Here is a 20,440-nt window from a genome sequence, read left to right on the forward strand (position 1 = left end):
CCTTTCCCTTCCCTGTGCTCTCCAGGCACGAGATGATATCCTGAATGGCTCCCACCCTGTCTCCTTTGACAAGGCCTGTGAGTTTGCTGGCTTCCAGTGCCAGATCCAGTTTGGGCCCCACAATGAGCAAAAACACAAGGCTGGCTTCCTTGAGTGAGTGCCTCACATTCCACACCCCTTCAGGGCCCAGGACTCTCTGTCTCTGTGACCCCAATAGTCCTGTCTCCATCCCAGGCCTTCTCACCCCATTTCTCTCCTGAGGTACCAGGGTTTGACCCACATGGGTACCTTTTTAGTTTCCATCAGCCATTTTCTCCTTCCTGGCCCCATGTGGAGTATGAATATAGTCCAAATCTCTGCCCCTGCTACCTACATCTGAAGCAAGCATACAACTTTTTTGAGATTCTCTGAGGAATTTTACTGCAATAGCCAGAGGGAAATAGGGTACATTTTTACTCATAAGGAACAGTAGCTTTAAAAAGTCTCAGGTCTTCATCTTCTGGCATTACTCAGAATGTAGAGTTTGGCATGGATTTCTCAGCTTCCTACAGGTATGGTCGTTCTTCTAGCGAACTCCTTCTGCTTCTGGTTTCCTGAAATAAAGCTCTTGACCCTCTTTCCTTCAGGGACTGAACCTCCAACTCAAGTTCCCTCAGTCCCTTTTGCTGTAGGGAGAGACACAGGCTGCATTCAAGAGCTAGTGCTAAGTCACCTCGATTTCAGGACAATTCAGACTCTGTTCCCTCAATCTTTCTTCTCCCCAAAGATAACACTGTCCTAGACATTTCCTCATACCCCTGGGCCCACAGTCCATGGCCCATATGTCCTTGATGCTGTCCACCACATGCTGACCCTCCCTTTTCTGGTGTAGCCTGAAGGACTTCCTGCCCAAGGAGTATGTGAAGCAGAAGGGAGAGCGTAAGATCTTCCAGGTGAATGGGGACAGGGGAAAGTATTTGGGATGACCTGGGAGCTTTGCTGCTTAATCCTACTGACTGAATGGACCCCCTCCTCCTCCCTATCTGCTCCCACCTCACTTCTACCCACCAAGCTATTCTCCCACTTTTCCTGTGCCAAGAAAGCAGGAGACCTGGACTTGTAGTCTCAGCTTCATCACTGCATTTGTCATGGAATTCAATATTCTTGTTTTCTTTTGTTTACTTCTAACTTGGAATAACTACTTTCCCTGGTGTGGGGTTGATAGAATCAAATGAGATAGTATACCTGAAATTACTGTGAAAAGTATATCTTTGTACAAATGTAAGGTGTTATCCCCACTCTGAATATTCAGCCCAAAAAGCCTTCTATTTGTGACCTACTTCCTAACTATCCATTCACGTCTCCAGAATGTCTGCAATTCCTCAGCTATATCCCTTGAACCTTTGCTTCTGCAGATCCTTTATCAGCCCCCCGCGCCTCACCCTCTCATATCTTTCTTACACACTGCACTCCCTAACCTTTACTTTGTTCCCCTAATTGTCTCCCATCGTAGTTAACATCCCAGCCTAACTCCTTGTCTGTGATATTTTCCTCCCCATATTTTGCTAAATCTTTTCTCATTTCGTGCTCTAAGGCACACAAGAATTGTGGACAGATGAGTGAGATTGAGGCCAAGGTACGCTACGTGAAGCTAGCTCGTTCTCTCAAGACATATGGTGTCTCCTTTTTCCTGGTTAAGGTAGGTTACAAACCCTTCTCACTGACCTCCTTATTTCTACCCTTACCCTTGCCTATCTGAAAGTCTGATCCTACCCTCAGTCTCATTTTCCAGCATTCCCTAAGAATCACATTCTATATCTTGTGAAAACGTGTCCTTTGTCAGTTCTCCACTACCACATCCCTCCCTCCTCTATGTTTTCCCTCCCTTTCTCTTTTCCCTAAAGTAGTTTTGTCCTGAGCCCATCCATAGACACCTTAGTTTAGCATTCCTGTCTGCCTCAGCATCCCCTGTGGTCTTGATCTGACCTGACTGTTCACTTCTCATTTGACCTCTGACCTATAACACCAATGACAACCTCTGCCTCACAGGAAAAAATGAAAGGAAAGAACAAGTTGGTGCCCAGGCTTCTGGGCATCACTAAGGAGTGTGTGATGCGAGTGGACGAGAAGACCAAAGAGGTGATCCAGGAATGGAACCTCACCAATATCAAGCGCTGGGCTGCCTCTCCCAAGAGTTTCACCCTGGTGAGCCTGGGGGCAGAGGGGTAGGGGCTTTGGATTTTCAGAGAAGGGGCAGCTACAGAGGTCTTTCCACCTCCCTTGGGGCAGATGCACTGAATGCGACTCCAGAAAAAAAGGAGAACTTTGGAACTATTGCAGGAACGAGGAGGTTAGAGTAGAAGAGAAACTTCTGGAGAATTGAGTGATGCTTAAATGAAACTTTTTAAACTCAACAGAACAAAATTGTAAACATTAAGCTGAGGTCACAGGAAAGTTGGGGAGAGGGAAGAAAAAGGTGATAAAAAAAACATACCTTGTCTCTTTCAGCAACAACTCTACACTAATTTTCCCCTCTGGCTTTATGTCTTGGTGTTATGAATTGAAACTCATACCAACTTGATGAAGTGCCCCAATGAGAGAAATTAGTAAATGCTAGTTTTCCATTTGCAAAACTGGTGCTAACCTTCAAATGTGGTCATTTTATGTTGGTATGCTTCTAACTTTATTATCCTGAGAGAAAAGAGATTTCCTAAATGGCATGTGTAGCATAAAAACCACTCTTCAGAAATAAAATACTTCCCTCCAAGGAGGAAAAGAGGAAGGGTGAGGCGGGCTCGTCCCAGAGGGCCATTGGCATGGGAAGAAACCCTCATCAGCTCGACCTTAGGGCTCCCGTTCTGCCCTTTTCCTAGATGGATTATAAGCTTTCCCACTGAGCCCCACCTTGTCACCCTAGGATTTTGGAGACTACCAAGATGGTTACTACTCAGTACAGACGACTGAGGGAGAGCAGATCGCACAGCTCATTGCTGGCTACATCGATATCATCCTTAAGAAGGTGAGCACTGCCTGCCCCCCCAGCCTCCTGTTTGTCTTCCCTTACCTTCTCCCCAAGCTGGTCCTTTAGAAATGGGGACCCAGCTTCTGGAAAACAGCTCACTGGTGAAAGAAGAGGCTGCCTTTTCCTCACTTCCTCCTCTTTAACTCTTGTTCTTTTTTTTCTTTCTACAGAAAAAAAGCAAAGACCACTTTGGGCTGGAAGGAGATGAGGAGTCTACTATGCTAGAGGACTCAGTATCCCCCAAAAAGTACGAAGGGAATGGGGCTGATCCTATCCTTCAGGGGCAGGAAAGGCAAGCCTTGAGTCCACAGACTGTTGTGGGGTGTGGAATCCTTAGAATGATTCTTTAACTAGTTGAAGACTGTAATGGGACCTCACCACCACTACCACCCCCTCCCCAGACCACAGGACCTGTGAAGGCGGTAGAGCTGGGTGGGAAGGAGGTGACAGGAAGAACTCTGAGTGCTCCTCAGTATGTCCCCTCTCTAGGTCAACAGTCCTTCAGCAGCAGTATAACCGGGTGGGGAAAGTGGAGCACGGCTCTGTGGCCCTGCCTGCTATCATGCGCTCTGGAGCCTCTGGTCCTGAGAATTTCCAGGTGGGCAGCATGCCACCTGCCCAGCAGCAGATTACCAGTGGCCAGATGCACCGAGGACACATGCCTCCTTTGGTAAGAGTGCCCCCACTGACACCACAGTACTAGCCCCACCCCCCAGCCTCAGCTGGGCCTAGCCAAAGGTTAGACAGTCTTTTCCCCTGTTCCAATTTGTATTCCTTTCCCTAGCCTCAGGTTCTCATTCACCTTCTCTTTCCTCTAAATGTTCCCTCTTATCTCTCTCCTTGTAGACCTCAGCCCAGCAGGCACTCACTGGAACCATCAACTCCAGCATGCAGGCTGTGCAGGCCGCTCAGGCCACTCTGGATGACTTTGACACTCTGCCCCCTCTGGGCCAGGATGCTGTGAGTATGGGATGGAGGAGAGGTCAATGGTACTGAAGCTGGGACTCCAAGGAATGGAGTCGGGGTTAATCAAAATAGCAGATCTTGAGGTTTGTTTCTCTTTCTCTCAGGCCTCTAAGGCCTGGCGGAAGAACAAGATGGATGAATCAAAGCATGAGATCCACTCCCAGGTAGATGCCATCACAGCCGGTACTGCCTCCGTGGTGAACCTGACAGCGGGTAGGCTGGACGCCGGGCTCATTGTTTGTGGTGGGATGGCAGGGAGGGCAAGCATGTGCAAGCATGAGTGTGACTGCTCCTTGACTCATGGAAGGGACTGTGTGTATGTCTCTCTCAGGACGTGTGTGTGACTAACTGCCTATGACTGTGTTACTTTCCAGCCATTGTCTAGTCTGCCCTGACTCTCACACATGCTCCTCTTCCTCTTCCTCCCCTCAGGAGACCCTGCAGAGACAGACTACACTGCAGTGGGCTGTGCAGTCACCACGATCTCCTCCAACCTGACGGAGATGTCCCGTGGTGTGAAGCTGCTTGCTGCCCTGCTGGAGGATGAAGGCGGCAGTGGCCGTCCCCTGCTGCAGGCAGCGAAGGGCCTTGCGGGGGCAGTGTCAGAACTGCTGCGCAGTGCCCAGCCAGCCAGTGCTGAGGTCAGGGGCCTCGGGGATGGAGCTAGGGAAGTTAGATGGTTCGAGCCCAAGGAAAAGGGGATAGTTTAAGCCACAGAATGGAAGTGTGGGACCCGTGGGCACGTAGGACACCCGGGCATGTGGGCAGGGATTGGGCAGCTTCTGACTGGTGTTCACTCTCCACAGCCCCGTCAGAACCTGCTGCAAGCAGCTGGGAACGTGGGCCAGGCCAGTGGGGAGCTGTTGCAGCAAATTGGGGAAAGTGATACTGACCCCCACTTCCAGGTTGGTGACTTACCCAGCCCCCAGAACCCCAGCTTCTAGGAGGTGACCTCTGATCCTGAGTCCAGCTCCTAGTCCCGCTACTCTGAATTGACCCCTCAGAGCCAACCTGAGCCTGTTTCCAGGAATGATACTGGGAACCTCTAATCTTTAAGGGATGAGAATTCAGAACCTCTGAATCCAAACTTAACTTACTAGTTCACCCTTGGCCCTGATTGATGGTATTTTTTAGCCACCTGTCCTCTTTTCCCTACTTTCCCATATGTAGCCTTGGCCCTAACTTGAGGATATCTCAAACCCTCTCCACTCCTTTAGACTTTACCACCCAGAGGACACTGTTCCTCCAGCCCCACCCTTCCCCACCCCATGCCAGTTTTCTCAGTTGACTTGTCATCCTGGATTTCCCATGCAGATATGTGCACCCAGAGGGTCTGGGGTTCGATCTTCCCCCGACCCCCCCACGGTAACGGCCTCTGGCCTGGGCCTTCCCAGCTTTGTCCTCTGAGCCGCATACACTCGTTCTGCACCTCTCCCCCAGCCTTCTGGGGAAGTAGGACATGATGGGAGATGGGGAGGCAGGGTTTGGGAAATGGGATCAGGGAGGGTAGTGCAGGGACTTGTTCCCAAGACTCCAGGGAGACTGCTACCAACCAAGATTGAGAAGAAATGGAAAAACGAAGCTGGGATGGGAGGGACTCCCCAAAAGTACCTCCGTTCTCCATCCCACTGTAACAGTGCTGCTCTTTCCTCCCATCGCTAACCGAGTGTATCCGCCTCGCACATTCTCCCTTTGGTGTAGGCTCTGTTTCTCTTGGTGTGGGTTTGTTCCTTGGTGGGGGTTCTGTCCTACTGGGTGCTCAAGGCAGGGGTTTGGGGTAGGTTCTGGTTGCTTCTGCATACACTGTCCTGTGATTGGAGTCAGTGGGAATAATGAACCAGCTTACGCTTCTGAGAAGGGTCCAGGGATCTAAGCCTGATTTCAGGCCATGCTGACTGCTTTTTTCTCACAGGAGGTGCTAATGCAACTAGCCAAGGCTGTGGCAAGTGCTGCAGCTGCCCTGGTCCTCAAGGCCAAGAGTGTGGCCCAACGGACAGAGGATTCGGGGCTTCAGACCCAGGTTATTGCTGCGGCAACACAGTGTGCCCTGTCCACCTCCCAGCTGGTGGCCTGTACCAAGGTAAGTTTCAAAGGTTGCTCTAGCCTGTGCCAAAGAGCCTCTAATTTTTTCTCTTTGGTGCCTATGGCCTCATTACCCAACTTAGTGACAAGCACCCCACCTCATGACTCCCTTTTCCTTGCCTACATCTCTGACATTCAGTTTTCCCACAGGTGGTGGCACCTACAATCAGCTCACCTGTCTGCCAGGAGCAGCTGGTAGAGGCTGGACGACTAGTAGCCAAAGCTGTGGAGGGCTGTGTGTCCGCTTCCCAGGCAGCGACAGAGGATGGGCAGCTCTTGCGGGGGGTAGGAGCAGCAGCCACAGCTGTCACCCAGGCCCTGAATGAGCTGCTGCAGCATGTGAGGGCCCATGCCACCGGGGCTGGGCCTGCTGGCCGCTATGACCAGGCCACTGACACCATCCTTACTGTCACCGAGAACATCTTCAGCTCCATGGGTGATGCCGGTAAGGACACTACCCCTGGGAAGACAGAGGACTCCAATGAGGGTTGCCAAGCCCACTGAACATTCCCTTGCAGACCTGCCACCTCTCCATAAGGACTCAGCATAGGAGACTGGATTCCCCATCTGTAAAGCAGGAATGCAATTCCTGCTCTGCCTTCTGTAGCATGTTAAAGAATATGTAAAAGTGTATGCAAAAACAGATAGGAAGTGGCATTATTAGGAGGTAGACTTACCTCTGTACTCCACCCCATCACCCCTTAAAACCTTTACAAAAAGTGTCTCATCCTCTCAAGACTATTTGCTGAAAATACCCATTGAAGACTGTTTTCCCTCCTGTCAAAGCCCACTGGGAAATCTGTTTCTTTTAAAGGATATTTTATTTTATTTTTGTTTTGTTTTGGTTTTTTGGTTTTTTACATCATTACCTGAGGATCCATCCCCCAACATCGATGTGAGAGAGACACATCAATTGGTTGCCTTCCACATGACCCCCACCAGGGCTGGGGACAAACCGCAACCAAAGTACGTGCCCTTGGTCGGTATCAAAGCTGGGACTCGTTGGTCTGTGGGCCGACTCTCTAACCACTGAGAAAAACCAGCCAGGACAGGAAATCTGTTTCTTTCTAAGATCCTAAACTCAGAAAATAATAACTCCAAGGAAGTCACTAGAGAATTTTCCCCCAGTCTCTTTACAGTCATGAAATGCCTCATCTCTACATTGTCTGCACCATTTTCCTGCACCTTCACCCCTGGTACCCTCTCAGTGTCTCTGGCTTTTTCACCTAATGGTACACTGTCCCCTCAGGTGAGATGGTGCGACAGGCCCGCATCCTAGCCCAAGCCACCTCTGACCTGGTCAATGCCATCAAGGCTGATGCTGAAGGGGAGAGTGATCTGGAGAACTCCCGCAAGCTATTGAGCGCTGCCAAGATCCTGGCTGATGCCACAGCCAAGATGGTAGAGGCTGCCAAGGTACAGAGACTCCCAGACTAGGCCCTGAAGGGAAGTAGACCAGTCCAGATGATCACCTTCATCTGATGGAGACCTGGGTGAAGCAGAAAATATAAGAAAAGAAATACAGGAGCACTTAAGAAGTAAATGTGTCCCTAAGTTACTGGTGGATGGTGGCCCAGGCTTCTAGCCAGTATGATTCCCAGAGTCCTTGCTGACTGACTGGCAACCGTACCCTTTTTCTTTCCCTAAGTCCAGGGTCTGCTATCCCTACTTTTTTCTACTTTGCTGCCACCACCTACCTGGGATCCCTGTGCTTCCTGGTCTCACCTGTGAATGCACATAGGCCTTTAGTCCCAGGGCCTCCACTGCTAGCACTGCAAGGACAAGGCTGCAGGACACAGGGTGCAGAAGACCATCAGGAAGAAGCTGAAAGACTCCCAAGTCCCCTGGGCTCTGGGGTGTTTCAATTTACAGGAGTAATTGGGTCCTGCTTTGGTATTCCTGAGATCTCTGACTAAAGTGCATCCTCCTTGTCCCAAATAGTCCTGCTCATCCCCATTTGCTAGTGGTATTTTGTGGGGAGTGGAGGGGAGAAACAAGGCCCTTTCCCCAAAAAGGAAAAAAAACAGTTCCACCTCTAAATAAGGGACTTCAGCATCCCAAAGGGAATCCAGGGTCCAGCCAAGATTTCCCATTTACCTGCCTGAGGTGGCTCCTCTCAGTGGTGATTACCTTTCAGTGGGGATATTAGAAATGACTTCAGGAGAAAAAGTCAGCTTGGAAAGGTCAGAGCAGAACTTATTGAGGGTCCACAGGGATGTCAGGTAATGACTATCTGTCTCTCCACCTCTCAGGGAGCAGCTGCCCACCCTGACAGTGAGGAGCAGCAGCAGCGGCTCCGGGAGGCAGCTGAGGGTCTGCGCATGGCGACTAATGCAGCTGCACAGAATGCCATCAAGAAAAAGCTGGTTCAGCGCCTAGAGGTGAGACTGGGAAATAAACCAGGAGCAAGAGAGTGTGAGTGCTGTGGGAGGACTGGAACTGAGGGGGACATGTGGAGAGAGTCACTTAATATTTCCTTGGAGAATGGCATGTGCAGGGGAGGCCTGGGCTTGTACTGACTACTCTGTCCTCACAGCATGCAGCCAAACAGGCTGCAGCCTCGGCTACACAGACCATTGCTGCGGCCCAGCATGCAGCCTCCACCCCTAAGGTCTCTGCTGGCCCCCAGCCCCTGCTGGTGCAGAGCTGCAAGGTGAGGCTCCATGAAGCATATGGTGTGGGAGGAAGTGTGGGAGGAGAGGGACTTTCCCTCAGCCTGTGTGGGGCAGAGGGGGTGACTTGCATGACATTTTTATCTACAGGCTGTGGCAGAACAGATTCCACTGCTGGTGCAGGGCGTCCGAGGGAGCCAAGCTCAGCCTGACAGTCCCAGTGCCCAGCTAGCCCTCATTGCTGCCAGCCAGAGCTTCCTTCAGGCAAAGCACCCTCTCCCCACCTCTCAGAGCAGACCCTTCCCACCCTCCTAAGTCCCCTAGAGCTCCCACAATTTAAATCTCTGCCAATGGCCTCTGTCCCAGTACTGAGCCTCAGTGCTCACCACATCCTGACTATCATTAGTCCCTGTACCAAGCCTAGAGGAAGGATGGTGCCCTTCATCTGCCCGCCTGTTCCCCAACAGCCAGGTGGGAAGATGGTGGCAGCTGCAAAGGCCTCAGTGCCCACAATTCAGGACCAGGCTTCGGCCATGCAGCTGAGTCAGTGTGCTAAAAACCTTGGCACCGCATTGGCTGAGCTCCGCACCGCTGCCCAGAAGGTATGGGAGCTGGCTGTCTTATTGGAAGATAAGGGTGGAGTCCTGGGATCGTGGGGAATCTGCAAAATAGCCATGTAACCTGAGGCATCGGTGGGACATAGCAGTACCTCCTACACCCCAAACCCCCATATCATTGTAGGCTCAGGAAGCATGTGGGCCTTTGGAGATGGATTCTGCCCTGAGTGTGGTACAGAATCTAGAGAGAGACCTGCAGGAAGTGAAGGCAGCCGCTCGAGACGGCAAGCTTAAACCCTTACCTGGGGAGACAGTAAGTATTAAGACCTCATGCTTACTCAGACCCTGAAGTCTTTCTTCCCACCTATGCCCCATAGCTGCCCAAAACCTCATTTAAACTGCCACCTGTCCCAAATAGCTTCTGAAGTTCCCTCCTCCCAGTTCCTCCTGTACCCCCCCCCCTGAGGCTTTCCCTTTATCCCTAGATGGAGAAATGTGCCCAGGACCTGGGCAACAGCACCAAAGCTGTGAGCTCCGCCATCGCCCAGCTGCTGGGGGAGGTTGCCCAGGGCAATGAGAATTATGCAGGTCTGTTGGCAGGGCTGGGAATGGGGCATTTGGTGAAGGGAATGGGGGAATAGGAGCTGGATAAGGGACGGGGCCTGACGGAAAAAACCACAGGGGCCAGAGCCTGGTGATGAAGGTACCTTTTCCTCCTTCCTTCCTCTCCTGTCTCCCCAGGTATTGCAGCACGGGATGTGGCAGGTGGACTGCGGTCACTGGCCCAGGCTGCTAGGGGCGTAGCTGCCCTGACATCAGATCCTGCAGTACAGGCCATTGTGCTTGACACTGCCAGTGATGTACTAGACAAGGCCAGCAGCCTCATCGAGGAGGCAAAAAAGGCAACTGGCCACCCAGGGGACCCTGAGAACCAGCAGAGGCTTGCCCAGGTCAGATATTGGGAAGGGACCATTTCCTCCCTCTTCCCCAGATCCCATCAGAAGGCCTACTCCAATGGGGCAAAGCCTCATCCGCACTGACAGACAGACAGCTTCTCAGGTCTGCCCTTGAGATCTCCTGGATCCCACCCTTTCTCTCCATCCCAGTACAAGTGTCACAGTTAAGCTGAGGCAGGGGCCCAACTAAACACCAAGGTTGGGAAATTTGATCGCTGTCACATGATACCCTAATTTTGGCCTGCTCACCTACAGCATTCCTTTTCCCCTTTCACTTTGAGAGGCAGTAGAGCAGTTAGTGTCCCATAGGTGGAAGAGAGGATCTCCCAAATTGTTTTCACTTTGAGTGTCCCATCTCCTTCCTACCTCAGGTGGCTAAAGCAGTGACCCAGGCACTGAACCGCTGTGTCAGCTGCTTGCCTGGCCAGCGAGATGTGGATAACGCCCTGCGAGCAGTGGGAGATGCCAGCAAGCGACTCCTCAGCGACTCGGTAGGAGAACTGGGGACATGGGGGGACATAGGAGCTGAAAAACTCCAAGCTTCTCCTTTTATCTCTAGACCTCTCCTTGAGCCTGACTTCCCAGATTTTTTTCCCTTTCACTGCTCCCAGGCTCTGGGCCCACCTTCCAGCACTCCTTTACCAAGTTCTCCCCACCTCTCTCACATTTGACTTTCTCTCTGGCCCTTCAGCTTCCACCTAGCACCGGGACATTTCAAGAAGCTCAGAGCCGGTTGAATGAAGCTGCTGCTGGGCTGAATCAGGCAGCCACAGAACTTGTGCAGGCCTCTCGGGGAACCCCTCAGGACCTCGCCCGAGCCTCAGGTCGATTTGGACAGGACTTCAGCACCTTCCTGGAAGCTGGTGTGGAGATGGCAGGACAGGCTCCGGTATGAAGAGACACAGGGTCTGGTTCAAGGGTTAGATAGGAGGTACCTGTGTGACCATGGAGTCCTGCCCTGCTCCTGGCTCCCTCTGCTCCCCTGTCTCCAGCAGTACTTGAGTGTGTGAACAGAAGACACCATTTAGAGACAGGTAAGAAGGATTGGACAATGTGTTGACCTCACCTTCAACAGAGCCAAGAGGACCGGGCCCAGGTTGTGTCCAACTTGAAGGGCATCTCCATGTCTTCAAGCAAACTTCTTCTAGCTGCTAAAGCCCTGTCCACAGACCCAGCTGCCCCCAACCTCAAGAGTCAGCTGGCTGCAGCTGCCCGGTAAATAGGAGCTGGGAAGCCCTGCCCAAGAACATTGGAGAGACTAGAGAAGGGACATTTCATGAGATGTCCCTGACTTAGAAGTGGTTTCATGCAAAAGAGAAATAGCTAGAGACTCCCGATGTATATAATAGGACCCAGGAATGATGACCTGTGCACCTATTTACTCAACTCTCTGTTCCTCCCAGGGCAGTGACTGACAGCATCAACCAGCTCATCACCGTGTGCACCCAGCAGGCACCAGGCCAGAAGGAGTGTGACAATGCCCTGCGAGAATTGGAGGTGGGCACTTGGCAGGGTTGAAGTTGAGGAAGGTGTTCTGGGTTTGGGGTGAGGGAGGTGTCTTTTACTTTGCTCTCCACCTATGTAGACGGTCCGAGAACTCCTAGAGAACCCAGTCCAGCCCATCAATGACATGTCCTACTTTGGCTGCCTGGACAGTGTAATGGAGAACTCAAAGGTAAGTGCAGCTGGGAACCCAAGAGAGCAGAGGACAGGAAGATGGAACTAACCAGGGGCTGCTCTACCCCACTGATGACAGGACCTGACTCCTCACATCCTCTGTTCCTCAGGTACTGGGTGAGGCCATGACTGGCATCTCCCAAAATGCAAAGAATGGAAACCTGCCAGAGTTTGGAGAGGCCATTGCCACAGCTTCCAAGGCCCTCTGTGGCTTCACCGAAGCAGCTGCACAGGTTATTCTCAATGGTTCCTGGAGCACCCCTGCTTTCCCTTCCCCACCTCCTTGCAACCTGACACACACATCATGTTTGCAAAGCCAGCTCTAGGGAAATGGGTGTTCTTTATCCTTCTGAAGTACAGATATTTGTCATTAATCATAGAACACCATCAGTTCTCATCACTGTCACCCTTGAACCTTGGTACTTTGGGTTATGATTACACTGTCTAACCACTGGGCCTTTTCCAGCCCTGGCTTTCTTCATCTATAGTAATTAGTATATGTCAATAATTTTTCACATAATCATTAATTTATTAAATTGTACCAGTGACTAAATTTCCAGTTACCTGAGTTACCACTTAACTTTGCCTTTTTCTACATTATAAAATACAAAGCAACCTATTCGCTCTAAGAATATTTTGCTTTAGTATATGAATTATTATTATTTTTTTTGTATATCCATACACACTTTTTTTTTATTCTTTATTGTTGAATATATTACAGGTGTTCCTCATTTTTCCCCCTCCTCCCCACTCCCACCCACCTCCTGCCTTTTCCCACAGTTGTCTGTGTCCATTGGTTATGCATATAAGTTCTTTGGTTGATTTCTTCCCACCCCCCAACCCCCCTTCCCCTTGACATTTGTCAGTCTAGCAACCAATTTGTACTTCTTAATCCCTTCACCTTTTTCACCCATTCCTTCATCCCCCCCTCCCATCTGATAACCAAGAAAACGTTCTCTATATCTAAGAGAATGTTTCTGTTCTGCTTGTTCATTTTGTTTGTAGATTCAATTGTTGATAGCTACGTATTCATTGCATTTTGTTTGTTCATATTTTTTATCTTTTTCTTCAAGAAGACCCTTCAACATTTCATATAATAATGGTTTGGTGGTGATGAACTCCTTCAGCTTTTTCTTGTCTGGGAAACTCTTTATATGGCCATCGATTCTAAATGACAGCTTTGCAGAATAGAGTAATCTTGGTTGTAGGTTCTTGCTTTTCATCACTCTGAATATTTCTTGCCATTCCATTCTAGCCTGCAAAGTTTCTTTTGAGAAATCAGCTGACAGTCTAATGGGAACTCCCTTGTAGGTAACTAACTGCTCTTCTCTTGCTGCTTTTAAGATTCTCTCTTTGTCTTGAACCTTTTGCATTTTGATGATGATGTGTCTTGGTGTGGGCCTCTTGGAACTCTCTGTGCTTCCTGGATGTGTATGTCTGTTTCCTTCACCAAGCTAGGGAAGTTTTCTGCCATTATTGTTTCAAATAGGTTTTCGATTTCTTGTTCTCTCTCTTCTCCTTCAGGCACCCCCAAGATGTGAATGTTGGCAAGCTTCAAGTTGTCCCAGAGGCTCCTTACACTATCCTCATTTTTTTGGATTCTTTCTTCTTTTTGCTGTTCTGATTGGGTGTTTTTTGCTACCTTAGATTCTAAATCGATGGTTTGCTTCTTGGCTTTACGTACTCTACTATTGCATCTGTGTAAATTATTCTTTATTTCAGTTAGTGCCTCCTTCTTTTCTGACTGTGCATCCTTCATTTCTGACTGGTCCTTTTTTATGCTCTTGAGGCCCTCACTAAGTTCACTGAGGTTCTCACTAAGTTCATTGAGCATCCTTATAAGCAGTATTTTGAACTCAGCATCTGTTAGGTTGCTTATCTCCATTTTGCTTAGTTCTTTTCCTGGAGATTTGTCCTGTTCTTTCATTTGGGACCTGTTTCTTTGTCTTCGCATTTTGGCTGCCTCCCCATGTTTGTTTCTGTGTATTACTTAACGAGAGGTATGGGGCTCGCTGAGACCAGATGCTACTTGTTTGAAAGAATTTAGGAAAACCTGAAGCAGGATCTAAGACAGGTCAATCCTATTGTTAAGCAACTGGCAACAGTTTGGGTGGGCCTGAAAGTTGGGTGGGGCGGGGCCTCAGCAAATCACCAGGGCGGGGCAACCAGTGTGAGCCAGGTTGCTGGAGTACCAGATATGTCGGGTGTCTGCTGCTCCAGGGAAGGGCTCACCAAAGGAACAAAGGCCTCTGACAGCATGTCTGTCCCGGAGAAAGCCCCCTCTCCAGTCCTCGTTCCAATGCCAAACAGCTCAGTTCTTCCCTGTATGTCTCTGGCGCCCCTCAAGCTGTCTCCCCTCCAAGCTTAGAGGGAGTGAGTCCGATAAGTCCGTGCGCGGGCCCTTTAAGGAGCTGCCTGGGGCTCCAGCCTCCTCAGCCTCCCTGAGCCTCAGTTCCCGCTGGTTTTTCCAGCCAGAAGTTATGGGGACTCTCTTCCTGGCACTGGAACCCTGAGCGGGGCACCTGGTGTGGGACGGGGACCCCTCAGTCCTCAGGAAGGACCTTCCCAGCCGAGGTATCCTCCTAATTTTTATCCGCCACACTTGGGTGTGGGACCAGCCCCTCCGCCTCCACCCTTCCTACCAGTCTCGATGTGGCTGCTGCTTTAATTCCATAGTTGTAGGACTTCCATTCAGCTTGATTTCAGGCGGTTTTGAATGATGGTTGTTCTGTAGTTTAGTTGTAACTTTGATGTGGTTGTGGGAGGACGCAATACCGTGTTTACCTACGCCGCCATCTTGACCGGGAGTAGTATATGAATTCTTAATACTGGTTTGAGAGTTGATCATTTCTGACTGCTTCCCTGAAAGCCTGCCCTCCAGCTCCCTCAATCTCCCCTACCTCCCATTGCCCCTTTCTGTTGGGTGGCCTGCTCTAAATGGCTTGACTCATTTCTAGAAGAGCATGAAGAGGAAAAAGCACAGCTATCATGTGTTGAAGTACAAACCAAACCTTATGATGATCTCTAGTGATAAAAATCTTGGCAACAACTGCACTCATTTTTCTCTTTTCATATCTCTGAATCTTGGAGGTGTTGTAAATGTTAATTAGCCTAACAACCTCCATAGTTTCAGAACTGTCTGTAAAAGAGGCTTTGCATGCAGAGGGTGGGGGTGGGGAGCTTTCTAGTGTCACTATAGTTTTTTAATACCTTTAATTTGTTAATAATTTATTAGTGATGGTTTAATTTGTTAATAATCAACCATTTAGTTAATATCGTATAATAATTTAATGCCTTTTTTGTGTAGTTTGTTAATACCTCCACTCACACAGAACTCTGGTCAGTAAACTTACTCTCACTCTCCTTTGTCCCCCCTATCACTATTTGATTCCCACCTGAGGAATATTCTTTATTCCTCACCCCCAAATTTCTCTCTCTCCAGGCTGCATATCTGGTTGGTGTCTCTGACCCGAACAGCCAAGCTGGACAGCAAGGGCTGGTGGAGCCCACACAGTTTGCCCGTGCAAACCAGGCAATTCAGATGGCCTGTCAGAGTTTGGGAGAACATGGCTGTACCCAGGCCCAGGTAACTCAAGGGAACAGATGCCATGGGCAAGTCTGGGAAAGGATACGGAGCCAGGATGGACTGGCCCTATGGGGAAAGAGGTAGATGCAGGACATGTGGGAAAGGAGAGGGCAGAGAGCCATCTCTCACCTCCTACACATAGCTTCTCTTTGGGTAATTGTCTTTTCTGCCACATTTCTTATCATTTTTTTCTGTTATTGCTAAGTTCACAACTTCTCTGTAGATATTTGAGCTTATTCTCCTACTGACCCTGTCAGAATTTCTCTATTAGTGTGTCTTCCATTTACCCCTCCCTCACACCCTGTTCATTGGCTATCTCTGTCTCCCATATCTTTTCTAGTTAGACTTCCAAAGGTATTGCTCTCCATCCCCCATCCTAAAATGGCTCCTCCCTGGGTGTGTACCCTTTCCTCCTGCCCTTATCATGGCTTATCCATATGTCTTTCTCCTCAGGTGCTCTCTGCAGCCACCATTGTGGCCAAGCACACCTCTGCACTGTGTAACAGCTGCCGCCTGGCTTCTGCTCGAACCGCCAATCCTACTGCCAAGCGCCAGTTTGTCCAGTCGGCCAAAGAGGTGGCCAACAGCACAGCCAATCTTGTCAAGACCATCAAGGTTCCCAGTGTTTAAATTCTCAGCCTTTCTCTGACCTGTTCAGTCTTTTCTCCCCAGAGTCCCCCACATCATTCCCCAAGGCCTTCTACCATATCCCTTCTTCCTGAACCCAAACCCTTTCCTATTCATACTGGTCATTACCAGCCTGTCCCCGCACCTTTAAGTCCAGGAAGGAGACCTGGGCTTTTCACCTCCTTTGCCTATGGTCCGTCCTGAGGGCCTCTCTGTCACCCACTTCTAGGCGCTAGACGGGGCCTTCACAGAGGAGAACCGTGCCCAGTGCCAAGCAGCAACAGCCCCTCTGCTGGAGGCTGTGGACAATCTGAGTGCCTTTGCATCAAACCCTGAGTTTGCCAGCATTCCTGCCCAGATAAGCCCTGAGGTGAGGCAACGGGAAGGGAGAACTGATGGACAAGGTGCCACCTCATCTCCTTAGGAGCTGTGAGACTCAACTCCCTCCTCCCATCTCCCCAGGGCCGGGCTGCCATGGAGCCCATTGTGATCTCTGCCAAGACAATGTTGGAGAGTGCTGGGGGACTGATCCAGACGGCTCGAGCCCTGGCAGTCAATCCCCGGGATCCCCCACGCTGGTCAGTGCTGGCTGGCCACTCCCGTACTGTCTCGGACTCCATTAAGAAGCTTATTACAAGCATGAGGTATTGAGGGGATGTGGAACCGGTGTGACAGGGATATACACTGTGGCAGAATGGAGGGATGAGCAATTAGATGGGATAATGTTAGAGGACACCTGTTGTCGGGTTTGGCGGATTTGGGGATAGATAGGCTAGATTTGTTTTAAAGGGATATTCTTGGTGTTAGAGCTTGTGATGTGTCTGCAGGGACAAGGCTCCAGGGCAGCTGGAATGTGAGGCGGCCATTGCAGCTCTGAATAGCTGTCTACGGGACCTAGACCAGGCATCCCTTGCTGCAGTCAGCCAGCAGCTTGCTCCCCGTGAAGGGATCTCTCAGGAGGTAAAGGGGAAAGGGTTATGTGAAAGGTTGTGTCTGGGAAGAGAGAGGACAGACTTGAAGAAGACGGGGACGCCCTGGCCGGTTTGGCTCAGCGGTGTTAGAGCGTCGGCCTGCGGTCCGGAGAGACCCGGGTTCGGTTCCCGCTAAGGGTACGTACCTTGGTTGCAGTTTGTCCCCAGCCCTGGTTGGGTCGTGTGGGTGGCAACCACTCGATGTGTCACTTTCACGTCGATGTTTCTCTCTCTCTCTCCTTCTCACTCTATCTGAAAAAAATATCGAAAAATGTCCTCGGGTGAGGATAAAAAAAAAAAAAGAAGACGGGGGATTCAGGAATGGGCTTCACAGAGACATCAAGAGGCTGGAACATGCTAAGGTGGTTAGTTAGTTTGGTATGGAAAGAAGTGTGGGGTCCTATGCCAGTAGAGGGTCCTACTCCTGGTAACAGGGCTAAATTCTGCTTCCTCTCCAGGCCTTGCACACTCAGATGCTCACTGCAGTACAGGAAATCTCCCATCTTATTGAGCCACTGGCCAGTGCTGCCCGGGCCGAAGCCTCCCAGCTGGGACACAAGGTATCTGGGGAGGCAAGTGGGGAGTCCCGGGGATGGAGTGAAAGAGGCTATCTGGCCCAGCTGACCACCATTCCAACCCCTTGCCTCAGGTGTCTCAGATGGCCCAGTACTTTGAACCGCTCACCCTGGCTGCAGTGGGCGCTGCCTCCAAGACCCTGAGCCACCCACAGCAGATGGCACTCCTGGACCAGACTAAAACCTTGGCAGAGTCTGCCTTGCAGTTGCTGTACACAGCCAAGGAGGCTGGTGGCAACCCCAAGGTATTGAGGGCTGGGAGGGAGAGGCTGCTAGTTAGGGGTTGGAGAAACAGGAATGAGATGCCCCTCTGCTCACTCACTCTAACCCACAGCAAGCAGCTCACACCCAGGAAGCCCTGGAGGAAGCTGTGCAGATGATGACAGAGGCCGTAGAGGACCTGACAACAACCCTCAATGAGGCAGCCAGTGCTGCTGGGGTCGTTGGTGGCATGGTGGACTCCATCACCCAGGCCATCAATCAGGTTAGAGTCTTTGGGTTCCTGTGGACACTGAGACTACCCTAGGCCAGGGTTCCTGAGCACAGTGGCAGAAACCCTGACGATCTTTCCTCTTCCCTTATTCTCCCCCCTCAGCTAGATGAAGGACCAATGGGTGAACCAGAAGGTTCCTTTGTGGATTACCAGACAACGATGGTGCGGACAGCCAAAGCCATTGCTGTCACCGTTCAAGAGATGGTGAGTTTGGGAGAGTATAAGAGGACTGCCCTTGTGGAGCTGAGTTTGGACATAACTTCACCCTTTCCATTACTACCAGGTAACCAAGTCAAACACCAGCCCTGAGGAGCTGGGCCCTCTTGCTAACCAGCTGACCAGTGACTATGGACGTCTGGCCTCTCAGGCCAAGCCTGCAGCTGTGGCTGCTGAAAATGAAGAGGTAAACATGGAGGTGGCTGCGACCTTTCCCCTGCTCCTCACTAGAGGACACCCCCTTCCACCTGGTGGCACATCCCTTGTCCCCATCATGTCAGCCTTTGTGGCTATGCCATCTGGAACTCCCTCTAGTCTTTCATAGAATGAGGAACACAGCCTCAGGGTCACTCCACTAAAGAGCGATCAGAGCTCTGTGTCAGGACAGGTTCAAAGCCTTCAGTTATAGTGATAAAGGAGACAGCCTGGGATGTAGGATTTCCCAGTCTGCTGCTCTGTTCTGCTGTAAGTCTGTACAGTGGGACCTCAGTTCTTGAACTTAATTTGTTCCAGAAGGCTGTTAGAGAAGTGAATTATTTTTCCCATTAGAAATAATGTTAATTGGCCTGGGGCGGTTTTGCTCAGTGGTTAGAGCGTCAGCCTGCGGACCAGAGAGTTCTGGGTTCGGTTCCCGCTAAGGGCATGTACCTCGGTTGCAGTTTGTCCCCGGCCCCGTTGCGGTCATGTGAATGGCAACCACTCGGTGTGTCTCTCTCACATCGATGTTTCTCTCTCTTCCTCTCTCCTTCCTGCTCTATCTGAAGATAAACGCAAAAAAAAGTCCTCAGGTGAGGATAAAAAAAAAAAAAAGAAAGAATGTTAAGTGAATTAATTCATTCCACACCACTAAATGATTTCCCGTTTTAACCTTTCTTGACAGTACATGTCTAATTTACTGTTTAATCTGTAAACAAACACTTCTTGTCTTTTTTTTGTTGAAAGTATTACAGATAATCCCCCTTTTTTCCCCATTGACCCCCTGCTTTCTACTCCCTCCCAGCACCCTCCTGCCTTCCCCAGCCTAGTGTCTGTGTCAATTGGTTGGGCATATATGCATATAAGTTATTTGGTTTATCTCTTCCCACCCCTCCCACCCTCTCATTCCTCTGAGGTTTGTTAGTCTGTTCTCTACTTTCATGATTCTGGATCTCTTTTGGTCAACAGCTTATTTTGTTCATTGTGTTCCACAAATAAGTGAGATCATGTGGTACTTATCTTTCTCTGACTGGCTTATTTCACTTGGCATAATACTCTCCAGGTCTCTCCATGTCGTCTCAAAGGGTAAGAGATCTCTCTCTCTCTCATAGCTGCATAGTATTCCATTGTGTACATGTACCACAGCGTTTTTATCCACTCATCTACTGATGGGCACTTGGGTTGTTTCCAGATCTTAGCTATTGTAAATAGTGCTGCTATGAACATAGGGGTACACATATGCTTCCTGATTGATATTTCAGGCTTCTTAAGATATATTCCAAGAAGTGGGATCACTGGGTCAATGGCAGTTCCGTTTTTAATTTTTTCAGGAAACACCATAGTGTTTTCCAGAGTGGCTGCACCAGTCTGCATTCCCACCAGCAGTGTATATTAGAGTCCCCTTTTCTCCACACCCTCGCCAGCACTTGTTGTTTGATGATTTGTTGATGGCTGCTATTCTGGAAGATGTGAGGTGATACCTCATAGTCATTTTAATTTGCATCTCTCTGATGATTAGAGATGTTGAGCATTTTTTCCTATGTCTCTTGGCCATTTGTATGTCCTGTTTGGAGAATGTCTATTTAGGTCATCTGCCCATTTTTTAATTGAATTGTTTGTCTTCTTTTTGTTGAGTTGTATGAGTACTCTATATAGTTTGGATATTAACCCCTTATCTGATGTATCGTTGGCAAATATGTTCTTCCAGAGAGTGAGTTCCCTTTTCATTTTGATGCTGGTTTATTTTGTTGTGCAGAAGCTTTTTAGTTTAACCACCACTTGGCCCTAAAGGCATCACTTTCAGCACTTGTTCCAGGGGTGCAGCATCTTTGCTTTTTCACATATCACTGCCTCCCAAATGCTGTCTGCTAACTGCTTTTCCTTTACCCAGATCAACAATAGCTTTTCTACCTGTCCCATTGCCTA

The 20,440-nt window shown here is 49.8% G+C and overlaps 1 protein-coding gene across 2 annotated transcripts in view; it reads left to right on the top strand.

Annotated features, from left to right (window-relative positions):
- Positions 1-20,440, top strand: part of TLN1 (talin 1) — a 37,290-nt gene that overhangs the window by 7,457 nt on the left and 9,393 nt on the right. For both annotated transcript variants that reach the window (XM_036261129.1, XM_036261128.1), the window contains exons 7-43: positions 26-153; positions 872-932; positions 1,574-1,678; positions 2,029-2,184; positions 2,897-2,998; positions 3,172-3,248; positions 3,491-3,671; positions 3,848-3,961; positions 4,072-4,180; positions 4,400-4,608; positions 4,774-4,872; positions 5,880-6,047; positions 6,200-6,494; positions 7,299-7,465; positions 8,302-8,430; positions 8,586-8,702; positions 8,812-8,925; positions 9,129-9,263; positions 9,403-9,531; positions 9,704-9,806; positions 9,960-10,168; positions 10,546-10,665; positions 10,866-11,063; positions 11,250-11,389; positions 11,578-11,671; positions 11,760-11,849; positions 11,962-12,084; positions 15,294-15,437; positions 15,891-16,052; positions 16,294-16,434; positions 16,527-16,708; positions 16,892-17,024; positions 17,494-17,595; positions 17,685-17,855; positions 17,945-18,094; positions 18,206-18,307; positions 18,387-18,506. In XM_036261129.1, the coding sequence (XP_036117022.1) occupies positions 26-153; positions 872-932; positions 1,574-1,678; positions 2,029-2,184; positions 2,897-2,998; positions 3,172-3,248; positions 3,491-3,671; positions 3,848-3,961; positions 4,072-4,180; positions 4,400-4,608; positions 4,774-4,872; positions 5,880-6,047; positions 6,200-6,494; positions 7,299-7,465; positions 8,302-8,430; positions 8,586-8,702; positions 8,812-8,925; positions 9,129-9,263; positions 9,403-9,531; positions 9,704-9,806; positions 9,960-10,168; positions 10,546-10,665; positions 10,866-11,063; positions 11,250-11,389; positions 11,578-11,671; positions 11,760-11,849; positions 11,962-12,084; positions 15,294-15,437; positions 15,891-16,052; positions 16,294-16,434; positions 16,527-16,708; positions 16,892-17,024; positions 17,494-17,595; positions 17,685-17,855; positions 17,945-18,094; positions 18,206-18,307; positions 18,387-18,506 (5,079 nt within the window). The remainder of the gene's footprint in view (positions 1-25; positions 154-871; positions 933-1,573; positions 1,679-2,028; positions 2,185-2,896; positions 2,999-3,171; positions 3,249-3,490; positions 3,672-3,847; positions 3,962-4,071; positions 4,181-4,399; positions 4,609-4,773; positions 4,873-5,879; positions 6,048-6,199; positions 6,495-7,298; positions 7,466-8,301; positions 8,431-8,585; positions 8,703-8,811; positions 8,926-9,128; positions 9,264-9,402; positions 9,532-9,703; positions 9,807-9,959; positions 10,169-10,545; positions 10,666-10,865; positions 11,064-11,249; positions 11,390-11,577; positions 11,672-11,759; positions 11,850-11,961; positions 12,085-15,293; positions 15,438-15,890; positions 16,053-16,293; positions 16,435-16,526; positions 16,709-16,891; positions 17,025-17,493; positions 17,596-17,684; positions 17,856-17,944; positions 18,095-18,205; positions 18,308-18,386; positions 18,507-20,440) is intronic.

The sequence above is a fragment of the Molossus molossus genome, unplaced genomic scaffold (genome assembly GCF_014108415.1).
Source record: "Molossus molossus isolate mMolMol1 unplaced genomic scaffold, mMolMol1.p scaffold_m16_p_14, whole genome shotgun sequence".
Lineage (NCBI taxonomy): Eukaryota > Metazoa > Chordata > Mammalia > Chiroptera > Molossidae > Molossus > Molossus molossus.